The 22,157-nt window shown below is 64.7% G+C and overlaps 1 protein-coding gene across 6 annotated transcripts; it reads right to left on the bottom strand.

Moving 5' to 3' along the window:
• Positions 1-91: 91 nt before the first annotated feature.
• Positions 92-13,908, bottom strand: RBBP8NL (RBBP8 N-terminal like). Of its 6 annotated transcripts, XM_032350127.1 has the most exons (14): positions 13,741-13,907; positions 8,966-9,110; positions 7,884-7,926; positions 7,237-7,332; positions 6,922-7,034; positions 6,376-6,448; positions 5,928-6,058; positions 5,692-5,774; positions 5,352-5,518; positions 4,223-4,937; positions 3,823-3,955; positions 3,292-3,362; positions 3,066-3,195; positions 92-1,397 (listed from the first exon to the last, which is right to left on the bottom strand). In XM_032350127.1, the coding sequence occupies exons 2-14, from the start codon at positions 9,024-9,026 to the stop codon at positions 1,267-1,269; spliced, it is 1,947 nt and encodes a 648-aa protein (XP_032206018.1). In that variant the 5' UTR covers positions 9,027-9,110; positions 13,741-13,907; the 3' UTR covers positions 92-1,266. The 6 variants fall into 6 exon arrangements, with proteins under 6 accessions (XP_032206018.1, XP_032206017.1, XP_032206016.1 ...); XM_032350126.1 differs by having other exon boundaries at positions 5,692-6,058; positions 13,737-13,908; XM_032350125.1 differs by having other exon boundaries at positions 5,692-6,058; positions 13,741-13,908.
• Positions 13,909-22,157: the final 8,249 nt, after the last annotated feature.

Below are 22,157 nucleotides of genomic sequence, written 5' to 3'. Positions count from 1 at the left end.
CTGTTGTGCTCTCTCCCTGGGCTCCCACGCCATGTAGCTTCTCAACTCCGCCCAGGGTACCCTGAGCCAGCCCTGGCCTACAAGTCGGATGTGAATGGAGCACACAGCTTTTATTTGATTTCGGGAAAATCAAAGCCACTTTGAACAACAGGAGGTTTCGCACACACACACAAATGTGCACATCCACACCCCTACACCTCCCTCTTGGAAACTCAGCTGTTGTGGTCTTGGGCCGGCCGGCAGGCCACAGTGAGCAGGGCAGAGCCGTGCTCCGGAGGTCTGGCCTGTGCTCCCAGTTTGCCCCAGGCCTCACCCAGCCCAGTCAGTGACGGGTCTCCTGCTTTTGCCTTGCAACGGGCAGTTCTCAAATTTCTCAAACATCATGTGCAGGCTTGCCCCCAAGACCTGGATTCGGTGGGTCTGGGAACCTGCTTAACCTCTGGCAGAGGGTGCTCTGAGACACACCGTCCTGAAGGGAGACCGGTGCAGGGAGCAGGAGGTCCCGGAGTGCCTGCCGGGCAGTCCTGGCTGGGCGCCCTGGGGCCTGCAACGGCGGGTGTGGGACCAGGGCCTCTGGAACAGCCAGTGAGGAGGGGACCCTTTGCAGGCTGGTGTGCATTTTCTGTTCTGTTCCCTGCAGCCCTCCCCAGTGGTACCCCTCTGCAGATGGCGCTGGTTTTGTTCCCCAGGCCTGGATGCGTTCCAGAGCCTTGCAAATCCCCTGCAAAGGCAGGTGGAGACCCAGCTGAGCCCTGAGTCTGCCAGCGGAACATTCGACACCTGTGATCCCGGGTGCCCCATGCCCTCCCCAGCCAGCGTGTTTGTGGGGCTCCACGAGGGGGCGCCTGAGACCACCGTTCAAGCTCCATGCTGGGTCAGGGAAGGGGTGACTGGGCAGCAGGGCCCTGGGAGTCAGGGATGCAGTGGAGTCTGGGATGGTGAGAGGTGGGGGCACTGCCCAGGAAGGGTGGCCTATGAGTAGCCGGGGTGGGGGCTGGGCTGGGCTGGAGCCTGAGTGACCCCTGCCTCCCTGAACCCTACTTCCTAGGGTGTGGGGGGAGCAGCAGGACCAGCTGGTCATTTCTGAGAAGGGTAGAGATGGAGGGGTTCAAAAAACCAGCCAAAGACCCCTTCTTGGCCTTCCCAGCCCCTGTGGCCACGGGCCAGGACCAGTCCCCTCCTGCCCTGTGCTGGGCCGTCTGCTGGGCTGGATGTCAGGTGGGGAGCCGCGTCTGGGCAGGCTCTGGCGCCCCTGGGAGCAGCCCGCTAAGTCTCCTCCCAGCTGCTGTGGCTGGGTGAGGGGCTGCTGTCCTCAGGGTGCCTTGGGCTCCCGGACACCTCATGAGCTGCCGGGGGCTCCCCTGGGTTCCTTCTCCCCGGTGGCGGCTTCTTGGAGGCTGTGGAGAGTGGACCAAGGTTAGGCGGGAGCAGAGCTATGGGCTGGCAGTTCTCACTCACGGCGCTGCTGGGTTCTTGCCCAGGGCCCCGTGGATGGGACGGGGGTGAAGGGAGCTGAGCACGTGGGAGCCCACCCTGGTGGGGCTGACCTGTTCCTGGAAGCAACAGACACCGGGGCAGAACTGGTTGGATTGGAGGGTGAGCGTGGGCAACTTGTGTGGGGGTGTGCTCTCTGCAGGTGTGTGACCCTGAAGCCCATCGGGCCTCAGTGTCTGGATGCCTTGCTGAAGGTCTGGGACCTTCTGGATAAATCGAGCTTCTAGGGAAATGCTCTTAGGGTGCCCACGGCACTGGTGGGTGCCTCCATGGACCTGGGGTATAGGAGAGGGCTGTCTGTCCTTGGGACCTTACTGCCAGGTCCTGCAGAGATGCTGGGCCCTAGGCCCATCTCTGATGCAGAACGAGCTCAGGTTCTGGGTCGGATGAGTCCAGTTGGAATCCTGACCTCACGTGCCAGCTCTGTGACCCTGGGCAGGCCATCTCACTTCTCTGAGGGCTAGTTTTCCCATCTGTGAAACAGCGATGACCATCCCTGGGCAGGCTGTGAGCTCCAAAGACAGTGGTTACGTTTGCCACCTTGAACCCTGGCACGGATGCTGCCCTTGGCGCTGAGCAGTGCCAGCCCGGGCGGGTCAGGGCCCTGCTCTCACTGACCAGCAGCATGTGTGTGGCAGAGTTTGGGTTCCTGCTTGGCGGCCCCATCTTGGACCAGCGGGGAGGACTAGGGACAGAGAAGTCTTGGCCCCGAGTGGAGGGTGAGGTCGATACCTCGACACCCCGTGGACTCTGGCACCCCAACATGCCCAGCAGGAAGTGGCTTGAAATCAGACAGGTGTGCTGGCCTCCCCCACGTGTGCGCCAGCAAACACAGGCCACTGTCCCTTTTCCCGGCTGTGGCGGCCACAGCCCAGCCTGCCTATCACAGGCAGCTTGCACAAACGGCGGGGCGGCATCCGTCATGAGCTCAGGCATTCGTGGGCGCCCGCGGCCCCGCCGAGCTGCCTCTGTGGCCAGAGCAGGAAAGGGAGGGTCGTGCTGATGCCCTCAGGCCAGCCTACTGCTCCTGCTGCCCTCTGGGGAGGAGCCCCCAGGCACCAGCCTTGGCAAACATTTGAGGGCCCCCAGGGCCTCAGCCTGAGCAAACACCTCTGCACCCAGAGGGCTGCAGCCTCTGTGCTGCTCCTCTTCAAAGGTGGGCAGGAGGGCCCAGGAGTCTCCCCTCCAGCGAGAGACGGGGAGACCAGAGGGCTTTACGACCCCAGGCCTGGGGGCTGCTTGTGGCCCAGGAGACCCCCTCCACCCTGATAACAAAGATGGTGAGAACCACGGTCCTCAGCCTTATCCTGCTGAAATCTCACACTAGCTCTGGCATTGGCCCCCCCTTTCTGGGGGGGAAACTGAGGCTCAGTTTGACGGGACTGGCTCGGGCTGCACAGTGACCTGAAGAGAGCCCGGATTTGTGCTGTCCTAAACTGGGTCCTCTCTCCTAAGGGGCCTGCGCTAGGAGAGGTTCAAGGACTGGTTTCTGGTTCCTAGCAGCCAGAAAGGTGGGGTGCGGGCAAGATGCTATGGCTACCCCCCGCCCCCCATGGCCCCGGCCACCATACCTTTGCACCATGGGCCCGAGGCCCGTTTCCTCTTCTGTGGCAGGCCTTGCCCGCGCTCCTTGGTGTAGGAGCACCTGGGCCCCTCCCCTGGCATGCTCGGCTCGGCCCCCACCTCGGAGCTCAGGCCCACCTGAGGGGTGTGGCGGTGTGGTCAGGAGAGGACCTTCCCCCAAGCCTGGGACAGCCCTGGCTCAGTGGCCCCACCGGGTGTGTGGCGGGGGATCACCTCATTGTCCGAGGGCTCCGACGCGTCCAGGTCGTCTGCCTCCAGCGCCCGCACTCCGGCCTTGCTGAGCTCTGCGGGACGCAGGGTGTGGGTCAGGCCAGGCTGGGGGCCCTGGAGCCGGGCAGAAGCAGAGACCTTCCTGGCAGGCCAGACTAAGACTGACCACTGAAGGAAACCGCAGCACAGAGGGACTGCAGGACCGGCCAGCTTCTCCTGCACCCTCCGCAGTGGCCCCTCATCTGAGCTGTCCCTAGACTCTCTCTGTGACAGAGGCTCAGTCCCTGTCCTAAAGCCCGAATTGCTATGATGCTCTTCCCTTCCCTGTCCGCGGTCAGAGATGTGCCTGCCCTGGGCCCCTGCTTCTTCGCTGGGTCTGCAGCTGGGGTGCCACGCCCTAGACCCAGGGTTTGGCCAGGCAGCCCAGGGGACTGAGCTGGGCCTAGGACAGGTCCCACCCAGCTGAAGCTGACCACCCCCCTCGCTTCCCACTATGGCACCACTTCCTGGGGTCTCGGGACTCCGGGGACTCACCCTTGCCAGGGGGACCATCAGCATCCGGCCCGTGTGGGTGGGGAGGAGGTTTTGGCCTCCCTTTCAGCTCCAGTCCTGTCCCGCTTGGAGAGGGCGTGTTTCGCTGGTGCCCTGTTAGAGGTTGGGAGGGATCCTGTGGGGAAGCAAGTAAGCCGCTTGAATTCATCTGTGGCAGCCGCCCTGCCCCCAGTCCAGTGTTGGGAAGGCCTGTGAGACTGGGGCTGTGCCCGGGGCTGCTGCCGGAGGGTTAGCCATCTCCCCTCTAGCGCGAATCAGGCAGTCAGGCTTTCCCCCAGGGGACTGGCGTGGAGGTGCCGAGGGAAGAGCACAGCCGGGGCCCTGGCGGGTGCTGGCCTGGACCGGGGGTCTGTGGAGGCCAAGAGCGGGGGCAGGCCCTTACCGCAGGGGTGGGGGGCTCTTCTGACTCTGGAGCTCTGGCTCCCTTTGTGCCGTTGCTGAGTTCCCAGGGTCCAGACTGGGCAGGGGGCTCCGCTCCCCGGGATGGTTCCGGGCTGGGAGTGTGGGCCCTTGGAGGGCTGGGGGAGCCCTGCCGGTCGGGAGGCTTTGGGGCATCCCGGCCCCGGCCCCGCTCTGAAAGGTCCAGGGGCTTGTCTGGGACGTGGTCTCTTGTGGCTGTGGCTTCCTGTCCCCTGGGGCTGCCTGGGCCTGTGGGCTGTGTGTGTCCCCCTCCAGACGGGGCTGCCCCGGCTGCCTCGCCCTGGGGGCCTTCTGAGTCAGAGCTGACTGGTGGGGAGGGTGGGGTCCCCCCTGGCGTGGGTGGGCCCCTCAGCCAGGCGCTGACCCTCCGCCCCTGGGCCCGCAGCTGCTGGGAAAGGAGCAGGTGCAGCGCCCCTTCCAGCCGAGGGTCCCGCACATCCACCAGGGCCCCGGGCAGCCCCAGCAGGCCCGCCGACTCCTCCCAGGCCTCCGCCTCCCCAGCCTTCAGGGCCTGGGGGCGGGGGCCACGGGGGACTGTGGGGGGTGCTTGGGGGCTGCAGGGCGGGCTCTGAAGGTGCAGAGACAGGTGGTGGTTCAGGAGGAAGAGGTGGTCAGCCTGGAGGGAGCGCTTCAGGGACTCACGGGCCGTGACGGGGGCCCGGGAGGCCGGCAGAAAGCTGCAGGGGGAGGAGAAGCCCCGTCACCGTGGCCCCGGGGTTAGCCTCCGTGTCACAGGCGAGCTGTCCCAGGTTACAAGGTGGGTCGCGGAGGGGGCGGGCCCACGTAGACGGTGGTGGAGGGGCCAGAGGCGACCTGGGGCCTGGGGTCTGAGGAGGGACCCGCCCGTGAAGATCTTTCTCTCTTCGGAACCTGGGCTTAGGCTGTCCCCGGCCCACCTGTGGACGATGTTCTCAGACAGGAAGGATGGTCTGACCTCACGTCTGAGAGGGGTTCCCAGGCCTCCGTCCCCCGCAGCTGCTCCCACACCCCGTCCCCCAGCCCTGTCCCGCCACCTCTGGAAAAGTGGGACCAGATTCCTGGACGCGTGCTCAGCTGGGGCTGCTCCTGGTGGGGGCTGGGCAGGGCCTCACCTGTCCAGAGGGAGGCTGTGCTCATAGGGCGGGCTGGGCGGGCTGTTCCTGGTCAGTGGCAGCGGGGGGGTCCCGTTGGTGGGACCCTGGTCCGTGGAGCAGGCCTGGGAGCCGGGCCGCACCACAGCGATGGTCCCGTGAAGCTGGTTGGAGATTCGCTGGGGGCTCTGCACGGGGTAGATGGGTCAGCACTGCCCTCTGCCCTTGTTTTCTGTGTGACTTTGGGCAGGCCACCCACCCCCTCTGAGCCTCGCCTCCACCCAGGGGTCCCTGCGTGGCACCCAGGACAGACAGCTGGACCGGCACAGACGGGGCCCGCCCGGCAGAAAGGAGTCCTCACCACGTCCGGGGCCCGAGTCTCAGGCAGGTTGGCACTCGGGGAGATTTTGGCTACTGGAGATGTCCTGTACCCTGTAGACTTTTCTGTGGGAGGAGAGGTGGTGGGCAGGCCAGATTGGGAGGCCCTCCGACGGGTGGGCGGCGCAGCCCCCCCAAGCCCCAGGGCTCCGCGATCTTGCAGGGTCCAGCTTTCTGGTCTCTTGTCCCTCCGAGCACCTTGTCTCTGGGGACTCGCACCTGGATGGTCATCCTGGGCCTCCTCGTGGCCCTCCAGCGTCTTCTCCTTGATGGCCTTCCGAGCGCCCGGGGAGGGGAGTAGTAGGGGTGAGGGGGGGTCTGAGGCACCCTCCCTGCATTGGGGCTTGAGCCTGACTCCAGAGGGGAGGCAAAGACAGGGAGGGTGAGCGAGAGCAGCGCCCCCAGAGACGATCAGAAAGACCAGGGCACCCTCCTGGGGGCCAGGCCACCCCTGCGGGGACACTCAGGGGACCGGGAAAGAACCCTCTCTGGACACTGCCGGGGGCTCCACTCTCGGTGGCTGGTGCCGCCGGGCCGGCTTCTCTCAAATACCAGTGTCCTCAGCGCAGTCTTGGGGGGAGCCCCACCCCCACTGTTCTGCGCCCTACTCTCTGCACCCTGCGCCGGGGCCTGCCTTGGGGCCGGAGGGTGCCTCCCTCCCGCTCACCGCGGGCCTTGAAGCCGCTTCACCTCCTCCTTCAACGTCTCGTTCTCCCCCTGCAGCCGATTCAACTCGTTGGCTGCAAAAGGCACTGATTAGTAAGGACAAGGGGAGGGGAGGCCGGGCAGGGGCAGGGAGGTCCCCCTCCATGACCTGTGCCCCACTGTGCCGCCTTGGCCCGGGGCTTGCACGAGTGGACGGGTGAGGCTACTGAGCCGGCGGCCTGGAGCCCCTCCCACCCCCACCCCCCCCCCGCGGCACCGAGCTTGTCTCTGGGGTGTCCCCCAAGGGCAAGAGGGCTGTGCTCCTCGTCAGCAGGTGGGACCTCGGGCTCTGTGGGGCACTGTCGTTATAGGGAAGATGGGCTGACGTCCTGGGGGCAGGGGGACCCCCAGCCTGGGTGACTGGCCGGTGGGGGACATGCTGGGGCCCGCTGGGGCTTTGTACCATTGTGTGTTTCCCTAGACCCCAGGTCAGGCTGAGCAGGTCCTAGGGGTCACTGGACCCCCACGGGGGACACCGAGGAGCAGGGTGACAGGGGGTGGGGCTCACTGAGGATGAAGACGTGCTGCAGGCTCTGGAGGAGGGAGTTCTCGAACTCCTGCTGCTTTTTCCTGGCCAGCTCCTGGGTGACCATGCAGCGGTCACACAGGCCAGCCCGCAGCCTGCGGGGGTGCGGAAGAGGCTGCTCTGAGAAGGGAGACGGAGGCCCACGGAGGGGGCGCTCCCGAGAGGTGCCCCTGCCGTTCGCAAATGGCAGAGCTGGGCTCTGAGGTCGCACAGGGGAGACCCCGGCCTGGCTGACTCTGCCTCAGAGCTTTCCGAGCTCCGCCTTCCCCCGCGGCGCCAGCCCTGCCCGGGGCTCACCTGTTCTCCAGCACTCGCAGGTTCTCCTTCAGCGCCTTCTGCTGCTCCCGGAGCTGGTGGTTCTTGGCGCACAGCTCCTCCACCCGCTGCGCATCCCTGTGGGGGCGAGCCCAGGTCGTCTTCCGCTCTGCTCGGGAGCCCCGCGCTGCGTCCAGGCCGGCCTCGCCCGCCGGGGGAGGTCCCGGCCCAGGCCCTGCTGGCTGCGCCCTCCACGGACGTTTCCTTGCAAGCACCGTGTGGAACCCAGCAGCCCAGACATGAGCGTTTACCAGGCCGGGTCCACATGCCATTCGTACCGCTAGGAAGCGGCAGCCGTATGCGAAATGGGGATGGAGGGGACCCACAGGCCTTGAGGCCCCCCAAGCAGCGTTCCTACTGGTTACTGTTGGGAGCGCAGGTGCCCGAGTGGACACGGCTTGCCCACCCACCGGAGGGTCCCCATTCACTCAGGGGGGCTTAGAGATTCCGGGCCTGGGTCCACCTGCTCTTGGAGGCTTGGTCTCGGGCCAGAGACCCGCCCCCACCCGCCACGCTGAGCCTCAGTTTCCCCTTCTGCATCACTGGCTGAGGGCAGGGTTAGCGCCCTGGGCCGTGGCCACTGTCTTTCTCATCGGTTTCCCGCCGGGCCAGGGTCTGTCTGGACTCACCGGCATCTCTCCGAGTCCAGCTCCAGAAGCTTATTCTGCAGACCTGGAGGAGCAAGGAAAGGGGTGGGAGGTCAGGCCCGGTAACGCAGCAGAGCCCGGGGTACCTCCTGTCCCTGGCTGCCAGGTGGGGCTCTCCGTAGACTTCCTGCTGCCTGCCTGCACCCGTCACAGATGCCCCAAGGCTGCCGCCTCGGGGGACTCCTGCTCCGCGCCGGCTGGCAGCTCCCACCCAGTCTCACGGCTGCCTGGGACCCCCTGGGCTCTCTGACTCTGGTGTCTGCCTGGAGATTGGGAGGGACCCTGATGCTGGCTAGGAGTGACCAGCCACCAGGCCAAGTCCCAGATGAGTGTTTTTTGGGGGGCACAGCCAGTGTTGAAATAAAGCAGGCTCTTTGGGGAAACTGCAGCGAGGGGTTGCCTCTTTACCACCTGGCTGCAGTGGACTTGAGCCGGCAAGCCCACACCCCCCCAGTGTCGCTGGGTTGCTAGGGAAGAGATTCAGGCCCTTGGGCCCTCAGGGTGGTGTGTCTCTTGCTACTGGGAAAAGGTCTTGGGAGGGTCTGGCTGGTCCTCGAGTGAGGCGAGTGGGGTGGCTCCAGCCCTGTGGTTAGGGGCTGGAATGCACGGTGTGTGGGCTACGGCAGAGCTGGCTTGGGGGTCCTGCAGGGAAGCAGAGCGATTTCAGCTCCAAACCCTGGGACATTCTGGACAGGCTCCAGAGCCATGAACTCCCAGTCCTAGAGGTGGGCGACCATGCTTCTGCCGGACGCAGAGCACCCCTGCCCTGTCCTGAGCGGGACCCTGTCTCAGCCAAGCTTCTGGCTCTCCGCCGGGGGTGCGGCTTTTTCTTCCTGCTGCGCTGTTAGCAGGCCCCTTGGGAGAAGACACTCCAGGGCCATACTCAGGCACTCAGGAAGGCTGATCGGAGGCTGGGGACTGCTACGTGGCAGCTTTGGGCTCTGGGTTAGGACGCCTTGTCCGGGCCTGGAAGGCGCGGTCCCCAGGTCTGGCAAGAATTGGAGCTGACCCGCAGGAGTGGCCAGACCAGGTGAGGGCCACGGACACCTGCCCATGGTACTTACCGCGGACCTCGTTCTCGTGGGCCTCTTTCAGCCTGTTTAGTGACTCCGTGAAGCTCTCCATGGCTCTCCACGGCTCTGGCCCAGACCCTCCGGGCTCAGGGTACAGTGACGAGCTCCGGGCCTCTACCGCCCCTCTGGTCCCAGCCTGGAGAGGAGGAAATGGGCAGAGGTCATGCTGGCTTGGGAAGGGCTGAGCTGAAGCCCGCTGTCCCCAGCGTTGGGCTGGTGCTGTGCCGGGGAGGGGCCCATGCTCTGTGTCTCTCGGAGAGCAGAGTGGGGCTTGTCCTGGCCCACCTGGGGCTGGAGCCTACTGTCTCCCTCTCCAGGTGTCGCTACCACGCCAGGGGAAGTAGCCTGTCTTGGTCCTCGGCTCGAGGAGCCCTGGAGTCTCCTGGGTCCCGCCAACAGGAGGCTGGCTGAGCTCTTGGCCTTCCCAGCCCCTTGCCTGCTGGCATCCCACCCCCACTGGTCAGCAGCGACTGCTGGCCTCCTACGTCCACCCAGACCTCTCCTTTCTCTCTCCTGCCATGCCCGCCGGGGCCCAAGCCACCCCGCTTCGTGAGAACACATGCTCAGCCCAGCTGTGGCTCAGGCCCCTGAGGGCCTCTGCCCACACCTGCCTGGGGCCCCGTCACTGTGGCCTTGGGCAGCCACCTGCGGCTGCCCAAAGGAACGCTGCTCCATTTGAATTTCAGTTTGCACTGAAGACAAGCACACGAGGGTTCGCAGCAGCCCCCTGAGGAACAGCCCCGAACTAGGAGCCCCCACATGCCCCTGCTAGTGGCCTCTGCTGGGCGGAATGACCGCTCCCCGCCCCAGGGGCCAGCCCGTGGTGATCCCTAGCCATGGGAGCTGGCCTGATGGGAGGCTCTGGCACACAAAGCACGGCAGAGTCGTGATGCTCTGGGTCTCGGGAGCTGGAGCAGGGGCCACTCTGGGCGTGGGAATTGGGGGGCGTCCCTGACTGAGGGGAGCAGCCCCCGTGTGTTCTCCTGGAGCCTGCAGGGCTTCTGGAGCTGCCCAAGGGAGACTGAACCCTGGAGTCTGGCTCTCGGCAGGCTCTGTGCACCTGAGGTCAGACGTCAGAGCCCTGGGAAGCATCGGCAGGAGGACAGAGTGAGGTCTTGTGTCCCGCAGGGGTTGTGGGAGCCCGCTGAGCAGGGCTGGCTAGGGTGTGGTGGGAAGGTGGGGCTTCTGAACTTGTTCTGAGGACCTGCCCAGGCCCCGGGGCCACTCCCAAGAGATGGCCAGGGGCCTGGGGGTGGCTGCTGGGCGGCTGTGTGCTGAATGGTGAGGGGTTGGGAGTGTCCTGCCGGAACAGACGCTCACCTGACGGGGGACGTCCCTGCAGGTTAGGAGACCAGACCCAACCTTTTAGGGCTTGGGAGCGACCCGTGCTCGAGCGGGTATAAATGGTAGTCCCGGCCCCATTCCCAAGTGCGACACAGACCGTCACATCCTTACGGCCGGTCTGTCTAACTCTGTCGGGGCAGTGGGGAGCCAGCTCTCCCAGTGGGGAAACCGAGGCCCACGGAGGTAGTGGTGCCGTGTTCACGGGAACCGGGGTTTGAACGCATGCTGGGGTTTGTGCGGACCAGGGTCGAGTCCCCCTGTGTCCGGCCGCGCCGGCAGCAGGGTCCCCGGGAGCTAAGGCAGTGAGTGGAGGCTCAGGCCAGGGCAGGTGAGGCGCGGAGGGCTGGGTAGGGCCTGAGCTGCACCGCTGGAAATTCCACCCCAACCCGCCAGACAGGCAGCTCTCCCCCAGCCCGTAAAGGAGCCGCCCAAGGGAGCCGATGGGGCCCGCAGGACTGGGAGAGGCCTGTGTGGGCTCAGAGTAGGAGCGGGAGGTGGGCTCCATCCCCTGTGGCAACTCTAGGGTGTGCAGGCCGGGCTGGTGGGCTCCGTCCCCCATCCCCAGGCTCCTTCTGCACCCCAAGCTCCCTCTGGTCCCCCCGGTTCCTCCTCTCGGGTGTCAGAAGGACAGGAGGAGATGCTCTCCACTCTCTGGGGCAGGGACACACTGAGTGGAGGGGCAGCAGGGACAGCACGGACACAGGATGTGCCAGTGGCTGGGAGCAGAGCTGGAAGGGGTGAGACATGTGGGAAGCCCCCTCGCCTCCTGGGGGGCCCAGAGCCATGCAACCCGCAGGTGAGAGTGCCCGGGGACGCCGTGACGGTGGGCCGGTGTCAGAGACGCCCTGGCCGAGGCAAAGCAGACAGTTCCTGGGCAGCATCTGTCCCAGGCTTGGAGGATCCACGGAAGGGACGGGAGGCGGAGGGTGGCCGAGCGGGGGTTGAAGTCCGCAGCCGCAGCCTTCGGGGCTTTGGGGAAGAAAGCTGGGGTGAGCTGTTGGGGGAAGAGCGGAGGCCGTGGTAGCCCCGATGGCCTCCTGCAGGGGCTCTGCGCCCAGGTCTTCCCGCTCGGCGGCTCTGTGTTTGCTGGGCGCTGGGAGCAGCTGTGGGGCCCTAGGGATTCCGGGAAGCCGAGGTCCAGTGGGCCTGGGGCGTCTGCAGTGGGGCTGGGTTGGGGGAGCCCCTTGCAGGCATCAGGAGCGAGGCTGCTACCTCTGGGCCTGGGGGGCTAGGGGGCAGATGTGGAGAGAGGCCCGAACTCTGCTCCTCAGGACCCCCAAACAGGCCCAGGGGTACCCCACCTCTCCTGCCCTGGATGCTCAGACTGGAAGGTGTCTGCTAGGGCCGAGCCCCTGGAGGGTGCGGGGGGGTAGGAAGGCCGGGTGGCTCAGCCACACCATGAGCCTGCACATCGCCCATCTGCACTGAGCACGAGGCTGAAGCTGCGGGTGTCCCAGCTGACATTGGTGATGCGTGTCCAGGTGACACATTTCCAGATAGCGCATCTCTGCCAGGAGCCCGGCGGGGCGAGTGCTCGGCTATGTGCAGCTGGAGACCCCCGTGTCTACTGCCTGCGGTCTGTGCACGAGCGCCGCCCTCTCACGTGGCCCCTGGGTGGCTCGCAGCGCTGTTTCCGGGAGCGCCTCCTCTCTCGGACAAGCCTGAGTCCCTTGCTACAAAGGGCCTTTGCTAGGGGACAAGATCCCCCACCCCCCAGTCCGGGGGGGAGCTCTCAGATTCCAACAGACACACCCTTGCATCTTTGGACAGCTGCTTACTGTGCGGACACTTTGGGTCCACTGAGTCTGGGTGACCATGTCCAGGGGACGTGCCCTCCAGCCCCTGCGCACAGAAGAGGGTGTGCAGGCTCCAGCTATAGAGCTGGACTGGGCACCATCAGGCTGAGTGGCAGTCCCATAGTGAGGCGGGTTCTTGCCCTGCTCCCAGGCCAGCCCAGCCCCTGACTCTTCTGGTGTCCGAGTGTGTGGCCGAGAGAGCAGGGCTCGTTACCCTCCGGCCAGCTCCCCTTGTTGGGGCCGGTCGAGGGTCTCCCTCTACCCTCTTTGGGGGCTTCTGTGGTGACGGGTCACACGTCCACCACAACTTTGGCCAAATCACGTGCCTGGCTGTGCCTCAGTGTCCCTGTCCCTCAAACAGACAGTGGAGATGGATCCTGACCTGGGCTCCCGGAGGGACAAGTGTCTGTGCCTCCTGGGGCCGTCAGGACTCCTTGCACGTGGGCGGACTGGCTGGGGGACAGGGACCAGCCTGGGAGCCCTGGGCACCCACGAGCGCACCGCATGGGACCTCTCCCTGGATCTCACAGTCATCGAGAAGCAACTATGACAACCCCATTTCACAGATGAGGGAGTTGAGGCTCAGAGCGACATCAGCTTCTGTGGCCACCAGCTTGCTAGGGGCACAGCCAGGGCAGAAACCTGCAGCCTAGGCCCCCTAGCTACTCCGGGCCAGGATCATGTGCAGGCAGGTGTCACCGCTGGGGTGGTTTCCAGTACGGCCAGACATAGACCTGTGACACACGCGCACACACGTGTGACGCCCACACATCCAGGGAGGCAATCGTGTCCTCACAATGTCATAGCGCACACGGGCCTGCACCCAGCACACAGATGCCACACACACGTGTGCCGTCCTTGGTCACTCCCCCTGCCACACGCTCAGCCCCACACAGGCCCAGGGACAGGCACACACGCATGTGCACACACGCGCAAATGCCCGTGAGGTTGTGAATCCCACGTACACGTGCGCACATGCACAGAGGGGAAAGGCAGGTGTGCGCTTGCTGGGCGGCTCGGGTAACAGCGGCCCTGCAACCCGACTCCCTGGGGATGGGCTGGCCCTTGGTGGCTGCGTCCTCATCCTCGCTGGCTCCCACCCTGAGGCCTGGCCGGGGGACATTGAGCGGGACCTACGTCCCCGATCGTCACTATCTTTCAGGGGACATGGAGCCAGGGGCAGCCGAGGGTCCCTGGTGCCCAGCACAGAGTCAGAGGCGGCTGCACCGTGTACCCCCCACCCCCATGGTTGCCCCCCTTTGCCCGGTGAGGGTCTTGGCCACAGGACAGGTCCAGATGGAGGGCCTGGCCACCGGCCCATCCCTGGTGTCCCCTGGAGCCACACCAGACGACTTCCTGGTGTGGCGGTGTCAGGCCCGGCACTGCCTCTCTGCACCCTGACCCTCTGCCCGGGAAACTCAGTGAGCCTCCTTCCCCCTCAGAAGGAGTGTCCCGGGGCAGGGGGCTGTGCCTCTCGGCTGGTCTGCTGACCCCTGCCTTCTGCTCAGCCCGCAGGGGCTGGGGCTCCCGCCTTCACGCCAGCACTTCCCTCCAACCCGCCTCCGCCCCCTCATCTACCCCGGTTGTTGGAGCTGCCCGCCTTGGGGTCCCTGGGTACTCACTCACATGGCCCCCCGCGGCAGCGACCTCTGCGACCTCGGGAGCCGAGCGCTCCCCACCCGAGGGAGACAGAAGTGAGCAGTGCGTGAACTTGCACGGGCAACAAGACACAATATTTTGGCCAAACCCGCTTGACGGGTTTTTGGTTCTCTCTGCCAGGAGCAGAAAGGAGGCTGAGTCGGCCCAAAGCTGCCAGACGGGTTCTGCCTTCGCACAGAAAGTGGCAGAACAGGTCGGGGCTGAATCCACACAGACCTGGGATTGTTTCCCCGTAATTACCAAGTGGCCTGTGCCTCTGGCCCGAGCCTGGCCAGTTAACTAGTCCAGGGGCCTGGGACCTGCAGGCCGGATGGGGAGGGGGCGGGGGTAAGAGGGTCGGGCGGGTGGGGCCGCAGACCCCCTAGTCTTGTCTCCTTAGGCCAGAGGCCTGCAGCGGCCCCTCTTGCCTCCCAGCCTGGCTCAGTCCGAGCTGACTTTTCTGGCCTCAGTTTCCCTGTTTGTACAGTAGGGCTGATGACTGCAGATGTGTTCCTATGAGAGCTTAGGAAAAATCCAGAGCTGTGGTTGTAAGTGTCCCCCCAGGTCTGGGAACCCCCCACCTGGTACTGTGTCCTGCACCCCTCCCAGAGGAGGGAGGGCCCAGGTCGGGGGCATCTCTGGGTCCCTGGGCAGCCTGGGGGAGCCTGGTGGGGCTAGGCCTGGGGAGGGCCTCGAGCTGCGGGAGGAGCCAGGCGCTGTGGCTCCCTGCGTTTCTTCTCTGCGCTGGGACCTTGCGGCCGTACTTCTGCGGAAACCAGCTGGCCTCCGAGTGCCGCCGCTGCCCCATGAAGCTGCCCCTGCTCCTTCCCCTGACTCCTCGCGCCCCGTCCACCAGACACCCCGCTCTCATTCCCTTGCCCCCTCCCCCACCACAGCTCTCTTGCCAGGGTCTCCTGAGCTCCCCTTCCCCACCTCCTCAGCCCCAAGGAGCCCTGAGCCTCCCCCAAGGGCACCTTAGTGACTCCAGGGAGAGCTCAGGGCTCAGAGGAGGAGGCCCCGGGCTCTGGGCCAATGGAACTGGTGAGGTCCCAGGAGGCCCACTTCCTGCTCCCTGGTGAGGCCCCTGTTGGCTGGCGTGGGCAGGCCCGGGGATCGCGGAAAGGGGTTGTGGTCAGGCGGGGTGATCCCGGGCTCTGGCCAGGCCCTGGGGCCTCTAGGATCTTTCCCACACAAGGCCTGCCCATGGCACCTCCCTTCTGAGCCCCTTGGGGGTGGGGTGTGCCAGGTGTGGACGTGTGTGAGGGGCTGGAGGCAGGAGTGGGGGTGCAGCCCGATGGGTGGGGCCCGTGGGGGAGCCCGTGTGGGAGGGCACCGGCCTTTGGAGCCTGCGGGTGTGTGTCGGATCGCAGCTTGGTGAACTGTGCGTTCATCTGCCTGCGTGTATGTGGGTGCGTTCTCGTCGTGTGGGGCTGGGGCACAGCGTGCGTGGGGGGGCGTAGTTGTGACTTTGCTTGCGTGTGCTGCGGTGGGGGCCCCATGGGGAGGGCAGAGATGGGGACAGAGCAAACCCTCTCCCCCAGCACCACTGACGCTCAGACTGGCCAGGGTTGGCCTGTGTCCTGCTCGCCATTCCCCTGCCTCACCCAGGTTTGAATCCTGACTCTGCCGCTTGAGCCCTGAGCCACCTGGGGGCAGCTGCCCAACCTCTCTGAGCCAGGGTCTCTTCTGCAAAGTGGGACTCATGCTGATGGCAGGGCCAGGGTCCGCCCCAGGAGGAGCTCACTGTGCTGGTCCGCTGACTGGACCATGTTAGTAATCGAACAATAGCTGGAGGTTTCTGGAAAGTGAACACGCTGCCCCACGACCTGGCAGCCCCAGGAAGCTCCTGCTACTCTATTCTCATTCGCCCCAACCGTGCATCGAGGGGCTGTGCTCCTGGGAGGTCAGAACAGACCTTGGGCATGCCCAGCAGTGTGGGTGGCTGTCAAAGTATCTCGTGGGGGACAGCCCACGGGGGTCGGGTAGGGGATGGCGCCAGCTCACCGCTTGGCTGACAGGAGCCTCTCACAGCGGGAGGCCCGGGTCTGGGCGGGGTGGGGGGGGCGCGGGCCAGCGGTCGGAAGGGACATTCTCGGGGATGGGCAGTACCTTCCTCTTCAGTGTGGCGGCTGTTGGGGGGCAGGGCTCGCTTGCCGGATGCAGCCACTGGACATGCGAGGAACATAAGCTTGTTGTTTGCAAATCACAAAGTTGTGGTTTTAAATCAATAAACTTTGTTGAGTAGCTTAGGTTCCCAGCGGAACAGAGGGAGGCACGGAGGTTGCCTGGAGGCCCCTCTTCCGCCCGGCCGCCCCCATTACCCCCCCAACCCTCCACCCTGACACTCTCCTGGCCAGTTTTACTGTCGACGAACCTGCCCAGTATATCCCATTCCCCGGAGTCCACAGGTCACTTAGGGTCAGCCTTGGTGCTGCACATTCACCCCCCAAAATCCCCTGTTCTCCCTGCGGTCGCCGCTTCCACCGCCTGACGCCGGCAGCCACGGCTTTCCTGGCCATCTCCATGGCTGTGTCGTGTCCAGCCCCCCCACCCAGCTGACGTCACCACGTGGGGAACCCCTTGGACGGGCCTCCACCGCCACGGATGCGCGTGTGCGCTGCTGCCCGTCTCTGCGGGTCTCACGGCTTACGTCCCGTCCACTCGGATGAATCGCCGCCGTGGTCTGGGTGCGAATCCTTCACTGAATGAAGGGCGTCTTGCTGGCTCTGGAGCTGGGGCGATTACGAGTCAGCTGCTGTGAACACCTGTGCACAGGTTTTTCGTGGACCGAAGTCGTCTACGCCTTTGGGTAAATGCCAAGGAACGTGACTGAGGGACTGAATGGAGAGGCGACATACGGGACCGGGAAGTGTGACGGTCTGTTGCCCACAGGACTGGCCAGCAGCGTCAGCCCCTGACCCCTTCCCTGGCTGCTGGGTGGACGCAGCCCTGGACTGGCCTTGGGGCGGGACACGAGGCCGGGCTCCAGCCTCATCTTCCCTGCCTGCCCTGCCTGCCCTGCCTGCCGGACTCCTTCAGGCCTCGTCTGGGCTCTGGGGTGGTCCTGGGGCTGTGGAGGGGCTGCGGCTTCTTGTCTGCCTCTGGAGGTAACCAGCTGGACCTGACAGCAGCGAAGGGACCCTGTCCCCCCGCGCCCCGACACTTTGTGCGCCGCGGGCAGGTCCTAGAGGCCCAGGCTCACGGCAAACACGAGCCACAGACCTACTTACCAGCCAGCAGGCCGGTGATGGTGTGGGGCCGCTCCATGACCCTGTTCTTCAGCTGGAAACTGAGGCCCAGTGGCGTGTGCCAGGGCTACAGGGAGTCAGGGGTGGCTCCGGAACCCAGCCTGGAGCTCCTCTGGGCCAGGCAGGCCCCACCACCACCCAACCAGGACTCCCGGGGGCCCCAGCCCTGCTTCCTGGGATGGCTGGAGGCAAAATGCCTGCGCAGGGGCGAGGGGCGGCTCGCAGGCTTTCATCCCTCGGGCGGATGGTGGGAGATAAGGCTTCAAAGCCATCTGCAAATGCAGCTTGAAGAGGGGGCCTGTCCCGCCTGTTGTTTGTGTTGCTGGATTGATAGGGGAGGGGGGTGTGGGCAGCCGCCAGGCCAGCCCTGCTCCACTGGCCCCCAGATAAATGATTCACCTATTCATGAGGCCCATAGTGGGGGCCCTAAAAGGGCCAGGCTGCTTTCAGTGATGGGTGGGGCCCCCGTCCCCACCCTCGCTGCAGACAGGCTTCTGATGACCCGGCTGGACCCTGATGGCGGTGGGCTGTTGGGGGGCCACGGGTGGACCCGGTTAGGGCTGGGAGGGGGAGGCACCCCTCCACCCTCCCTTTATGCGGCCTCCACGCCACGCACCCCATTTTCCAATTACGTTTCGATAGCGCAGGAGCTGCCGGATGGCCACTTGAAAGCACGGCCGAAGTCCCCTCCGCGGTCCCCCTCCGCTCCCAGGCAGACTGTGCTCCCGGCGTGTCCTTCTCTCTGCGCAGGAAAGTCTTACACGGCAGAGTTCCCTGGAGACAGTCACGGACATGTGCAACCACGACCGGACTCGAGAACATTTTCATCACCCCAGAGCCAAGCCCCGTTCTTGTTAGCTCGGCGACCGGTGCCCCCGGCAACGTCTCAGCAGCTTCCGGTCTCCGGGGATTTGCCTGTCCGGGGTGTTCGCTGTGACAACATGGGGTCTTCTGTGTCGGCTTCATTCGCTGAGCGCCCTCTCGTTGGGGTTCATCCACGTCGTAGCGAATGATGGCGCTTCAGGCCTTCTAAGGCTCCACAGTCCCCCCGGCCAACGTTAGTCGGGCAGGACCACAGCGTCGTCCACCGCCTGCTCGCCCGTGTGCGCGCGTGAAATTCCCCCTTGCTCTGCACTCATCTGTTCGTGGACACGAGGGGCTTCCTCCGTCCATCGGGCGACGGGGAGCGCCGCCGCGGTGACATTTCCGCACGTGGTTCCAGGGGAAGGCCCGTTTCCAGTTCTCTTGGGTGTAGGCCCAGCCGTGGAAGCGTCAGTCCCGTGGTGGCTTCCTGCCGAACGCCCTGAGGAGGACCTCCAAGACTTTTCCTTCAGCACGACCTGTCCTGCACACCGTGGTGGAGTCATCGGGGTCCTTGCTACGGACGTCACCTGTGTGGCCACTGTAGTGCACAGAAGGCAGCTCAAGGCACGGCAGAGGCTAGAGGACAGGTCGGGAGACAGACAGGCAGGTAGACAGACGGATGGATACATAGATTGGTCTATGGACGGATGAATGGATGGATGAATGGACAGACAGACGGACAGATGGACAGATAGATGCCACGTGCCCTGCCCTGCCCTGGAGACCGGGGGTCAGCAGGTCCAAGGGGAAACTCTCAGGCAGTTTGTCTAATTGGATTGGTCCTCGGAGCGCGATGGCCCCACTCCTCCTCAACAGCGTCGTGGCCTCCCCCAAGATAAACACCCTCCCTGTCGTCAGCCGGGTCCGCCCACAGACACTCAAGCTGCTTCTGTCTCTGACCTTTGTTTGGTCGACCCCTGTGACCGTGTGCTGCCCGGCTTCCTCCTCGTGCATGGGTACAGCTGATTCCCGCAGAGCCAGGACACGCAGAATTGCGACGGGGCTCCCTGCCGGCGGCGCGCTCCGGGGACCAGCACCAGGCTCCAAGTGCGGCAGCGGAGGAGACCCCGGCTCGGCTGGCATGGGAGCGTGACCGTGAGGGGCCGGGGCGGGAGCATGGCTCGGGGGTCGGTGCATTGCAGGGTCCCTACTGGGGCCGGGATAAGGATGAGGAAAACATGTACGAAGTTGAAGGCGGCACCAAAAACTCAGTAATCGGGAGAAATAACATACATGTTGGGTTTTGCTTTTATTCAACAAAAATTTTTTTAAAGATTTTATTTACTCATTTGAGAGAGAGAACAGAGGGAAAGGAAGAAGAAGAGGGAGAAACAGACTCCCCGCCGAACAGAGAGCCCGATGTGGGGCTTGATTCCAGGACCCTGAGATCACGGCCTGAACTGAAGGCAGAGGCTCAACTGACTGAGCCCCTCAGGCGCCCCTCTGTAATTAGAATTTTTATTGAGACAATTATGGAGTCACCACAGCTGTAGGAAATAATTGAGAGATTGAACAGTGTGCCCAGCCCGTGCCTGCCCACGGGCGCACGTGTGCATGTGTGCGCGTGTGCGCGCGGGCATGAAATTCTGCAGCTTTACCTTCTAGTTTTCCATATCCACCTCCCATATTGGGACAGAATGTTCCTAACACCTTTTGGGGACTTTCTTGTCCCATTGTCACCACGCCGCCCCCCTCCCCGAACCCTGTCAGTCGCTAACGTGTTCTCTGTTTCTACAATTTGTCATTCCAAAAGTAGTGTCTAAATGGGACTGTGCAGTAGGCAGCGGTCCAGGACCAGCTCTTCCCTTCTGCATGCGTGGCTGAGGGTCCCCAGATGGGCAGGCTTGCGTCCCAGACCCCCTCGCTGGCGCGGCTGGGCGGCGCGGCGTGCACGGACCAGCGCATGTACGCCGCGCGGAAGGGCAGCAGGCGGCCGCCTCCATCGTCCACGGGCGCCTGGACGCAGTGTTGCATGAACAAGTCTTCGGGAGAGCACTGGGTGGGCCCCACGGCCGTCACCTGCTGAGTTTTTAAAGAAGTGGCCGATACTATTGCAGTGCAAGATTTCAGAAGATCAAAATTAATAGAAGAACTCGGCAGGGAGAAGGGTACCGGTTTTAAACAAAAACAGGCCTGGAGTGAGGGGAGCGGAATGTTGGGTCTCAGGTGGCGTCAGGACAGGGTGGCCTCCAGTCTAAGGCCCTCATGTGAGCCCTGAGCCGGCCTGAGCTTCCTCAACTGTAGGAGGGGCTGACTGCCTGTCCACTTGTCTGCTTGGTGGGAAGAGAGGGTGTCAGACACATGGCCCAAGCCCAAGCCAGGCAGGCGGTCTCCTCATGGGAGCCTCGATGTTCGCCACCTGGCAGCTCCCAGGGACAGCCTTCTGCTTTTCCAGCCTGGCAGCGAGTGGTCTCCTCAGAGCCCTGGGTCTGGTCTCCCTAGACGTCCCTGCTGATGCCCACTCACGGGCCCTCTCTGTGGCTGGTCCTCCTCCTGCATCTGGCTAAGCCCGGACATCGGGGAGGTCTTGGCCCAGACACCCCCTCCTTAGAGCAGCCTTCCTTGGCTGCGCAATGATCAGGCCCCTTTCCAGACTCGTGTGGCGACTTCCCATGGGTTAGCAGGGTAACTTCAGGACCAGTCCCCCAGCCCCACCAGCAGGCACAGGCCCCCGGGGCAGATTTTGTCTGTTATTGAATAAACAACATAAGAAATGTTACCTAAAACGAGGGACATGTGTGTCCCCAGAGGAAGGCCCTCCAGGGCCCAGAGCAGTGACATGAGCAAAGTGCCACGTGTGGGCATCTTGGGGCAATGTTGCCAAGCACCCGGAAGGAGGAGAAAATCCTAGAAGCTTCCAGAAAGAAAGGAAGAGGTTCTCGGTGTGGGATCAGGACCCAGCATGTTTCCAGACTTCTCCCTGGTGGTTCTGGAGCAAAGTCTCTTGTTCTCGAGACCATGGTTTCCAACCCAGCTGCTTGTCAGCCGGGTGTTAGGACGGGAACGCACTTAGGAGGCAGGAGGTGGCTTCCTGGGCCCATGGCGGCGTCCAGCGGGAGCGCAAGGCTGGACTCCACGCAGGGGCCCCCACCGAAGACAGAAGTGACTGTGTAGGGAGGTGACACCGGGGGTGAGAGCCATCAGCGGCAGGGGCTGGGCAGCCCGGGGCGTGGTCTCTGAGGTGGAGTGGGCTGAGAGAGCTGTGGGCAGTTGCCGGCAGGTTGGGCAGTCTTTGCTGAAAGGAAGACAGAATGAAGACAAAAGACAATCATCTGTTTCCAGGTGTTCAAAACCTGTGCAAAAAGGGGAAAGACGTCTAGACAGCACATTCCAAAGCTTACATTTGAGTGTGTTGCTGTTTTTCTTCTTTTGTAGATTATGTTTTAGGTTCACAGCCCAACTGGGTGAAGGTACAGAGAGTCCCCCCCCCCCCCCCCCCCGTGCTGCTGCCCCACCCCCACGCCCCACGCACGGCCTCCCCGAGCGGTGCAGGTCGCACAAGGATGAGCTCACACGGACACGCCGCCCTCACCCAAGTCCGAGGTCACCCTCGGGTCACTGTGGGCGCCGTGCTCTCTGCGGGCCGGGACAGGCGCATCGGGACCTGGTTCCGGCTTCATCGCATCACACGGAGCGGTCCCCCTGGGCGCCACGTGCTCGTCCTCACCCGACCTCCAGCTGCCCTGGGACCACTGGTCTCTCTGTGTCTCCGTCTGTGTGCCTTCTCCAGAAGGTCGCAGCGCTGGGATCACAGGGCGGGCGGCTGTCCCGGGCGGGCTTCCTTCCCTGCCATGCGTCCGGCTCCCTCCCCGGCTTCCCGCGGCTTGAGAGCGCATCTCTCCTAGCCCTGAATCCGGTCCCGCGTCGGGATGGACCCCCGTGTGTCTGTCCGTCGCCTGCCGAAGGACGCCTAGGTCCCTTCCAAGTTTTGGCGGTCAGGGGCGCAGCTGCAGGGACGCTCGGTGGCAGACGCGGCCTTCCAAGGCGCCGGGCCCCGTGGCGTTCCCGCCAGCCACGCGCGAGAGCGCCCGCTGTCCCGCGTCCCGGCCGGCGTGCGGTGCCGTGGGCGGGGCGGGTCTGCGCTTCTGACCCGCGGCGGGCGTCTCGCTGTCGTCCGCGCCGGCGTGTCCCGATGACCCGGACGGGGCGCGCGCGTGCGGGTGCTCGACGGCGTCCGCGCGTCCTCTGCGGGGGGGGCCCGGCGCGGTCTGCGCCCGGTTTCCAGCTGCGCCGTCTGTGCGCTCGCTGCGGGGGCTCGGCGTCCTTTCTGCACTTTGGGTGACGTCCTCCGTC

Source organism: Mustela erminea, chromosome 7 (genome assembly GCF_009829155.1).
Source record: "Mustela erminea isolate mMusErm1 chromosome 7, mMusErm1.Pri, whole genome shotgun sequence".
Taxonomy (NCBI): Eukaryota; Metazoa; Chordata; class Mammalia; order Carnivora; family Mustelidae; genus Mustela; species Mustela erminea.
This window is presented reverse-complemented; position numbering and strand designations above follow the sequence as displayed.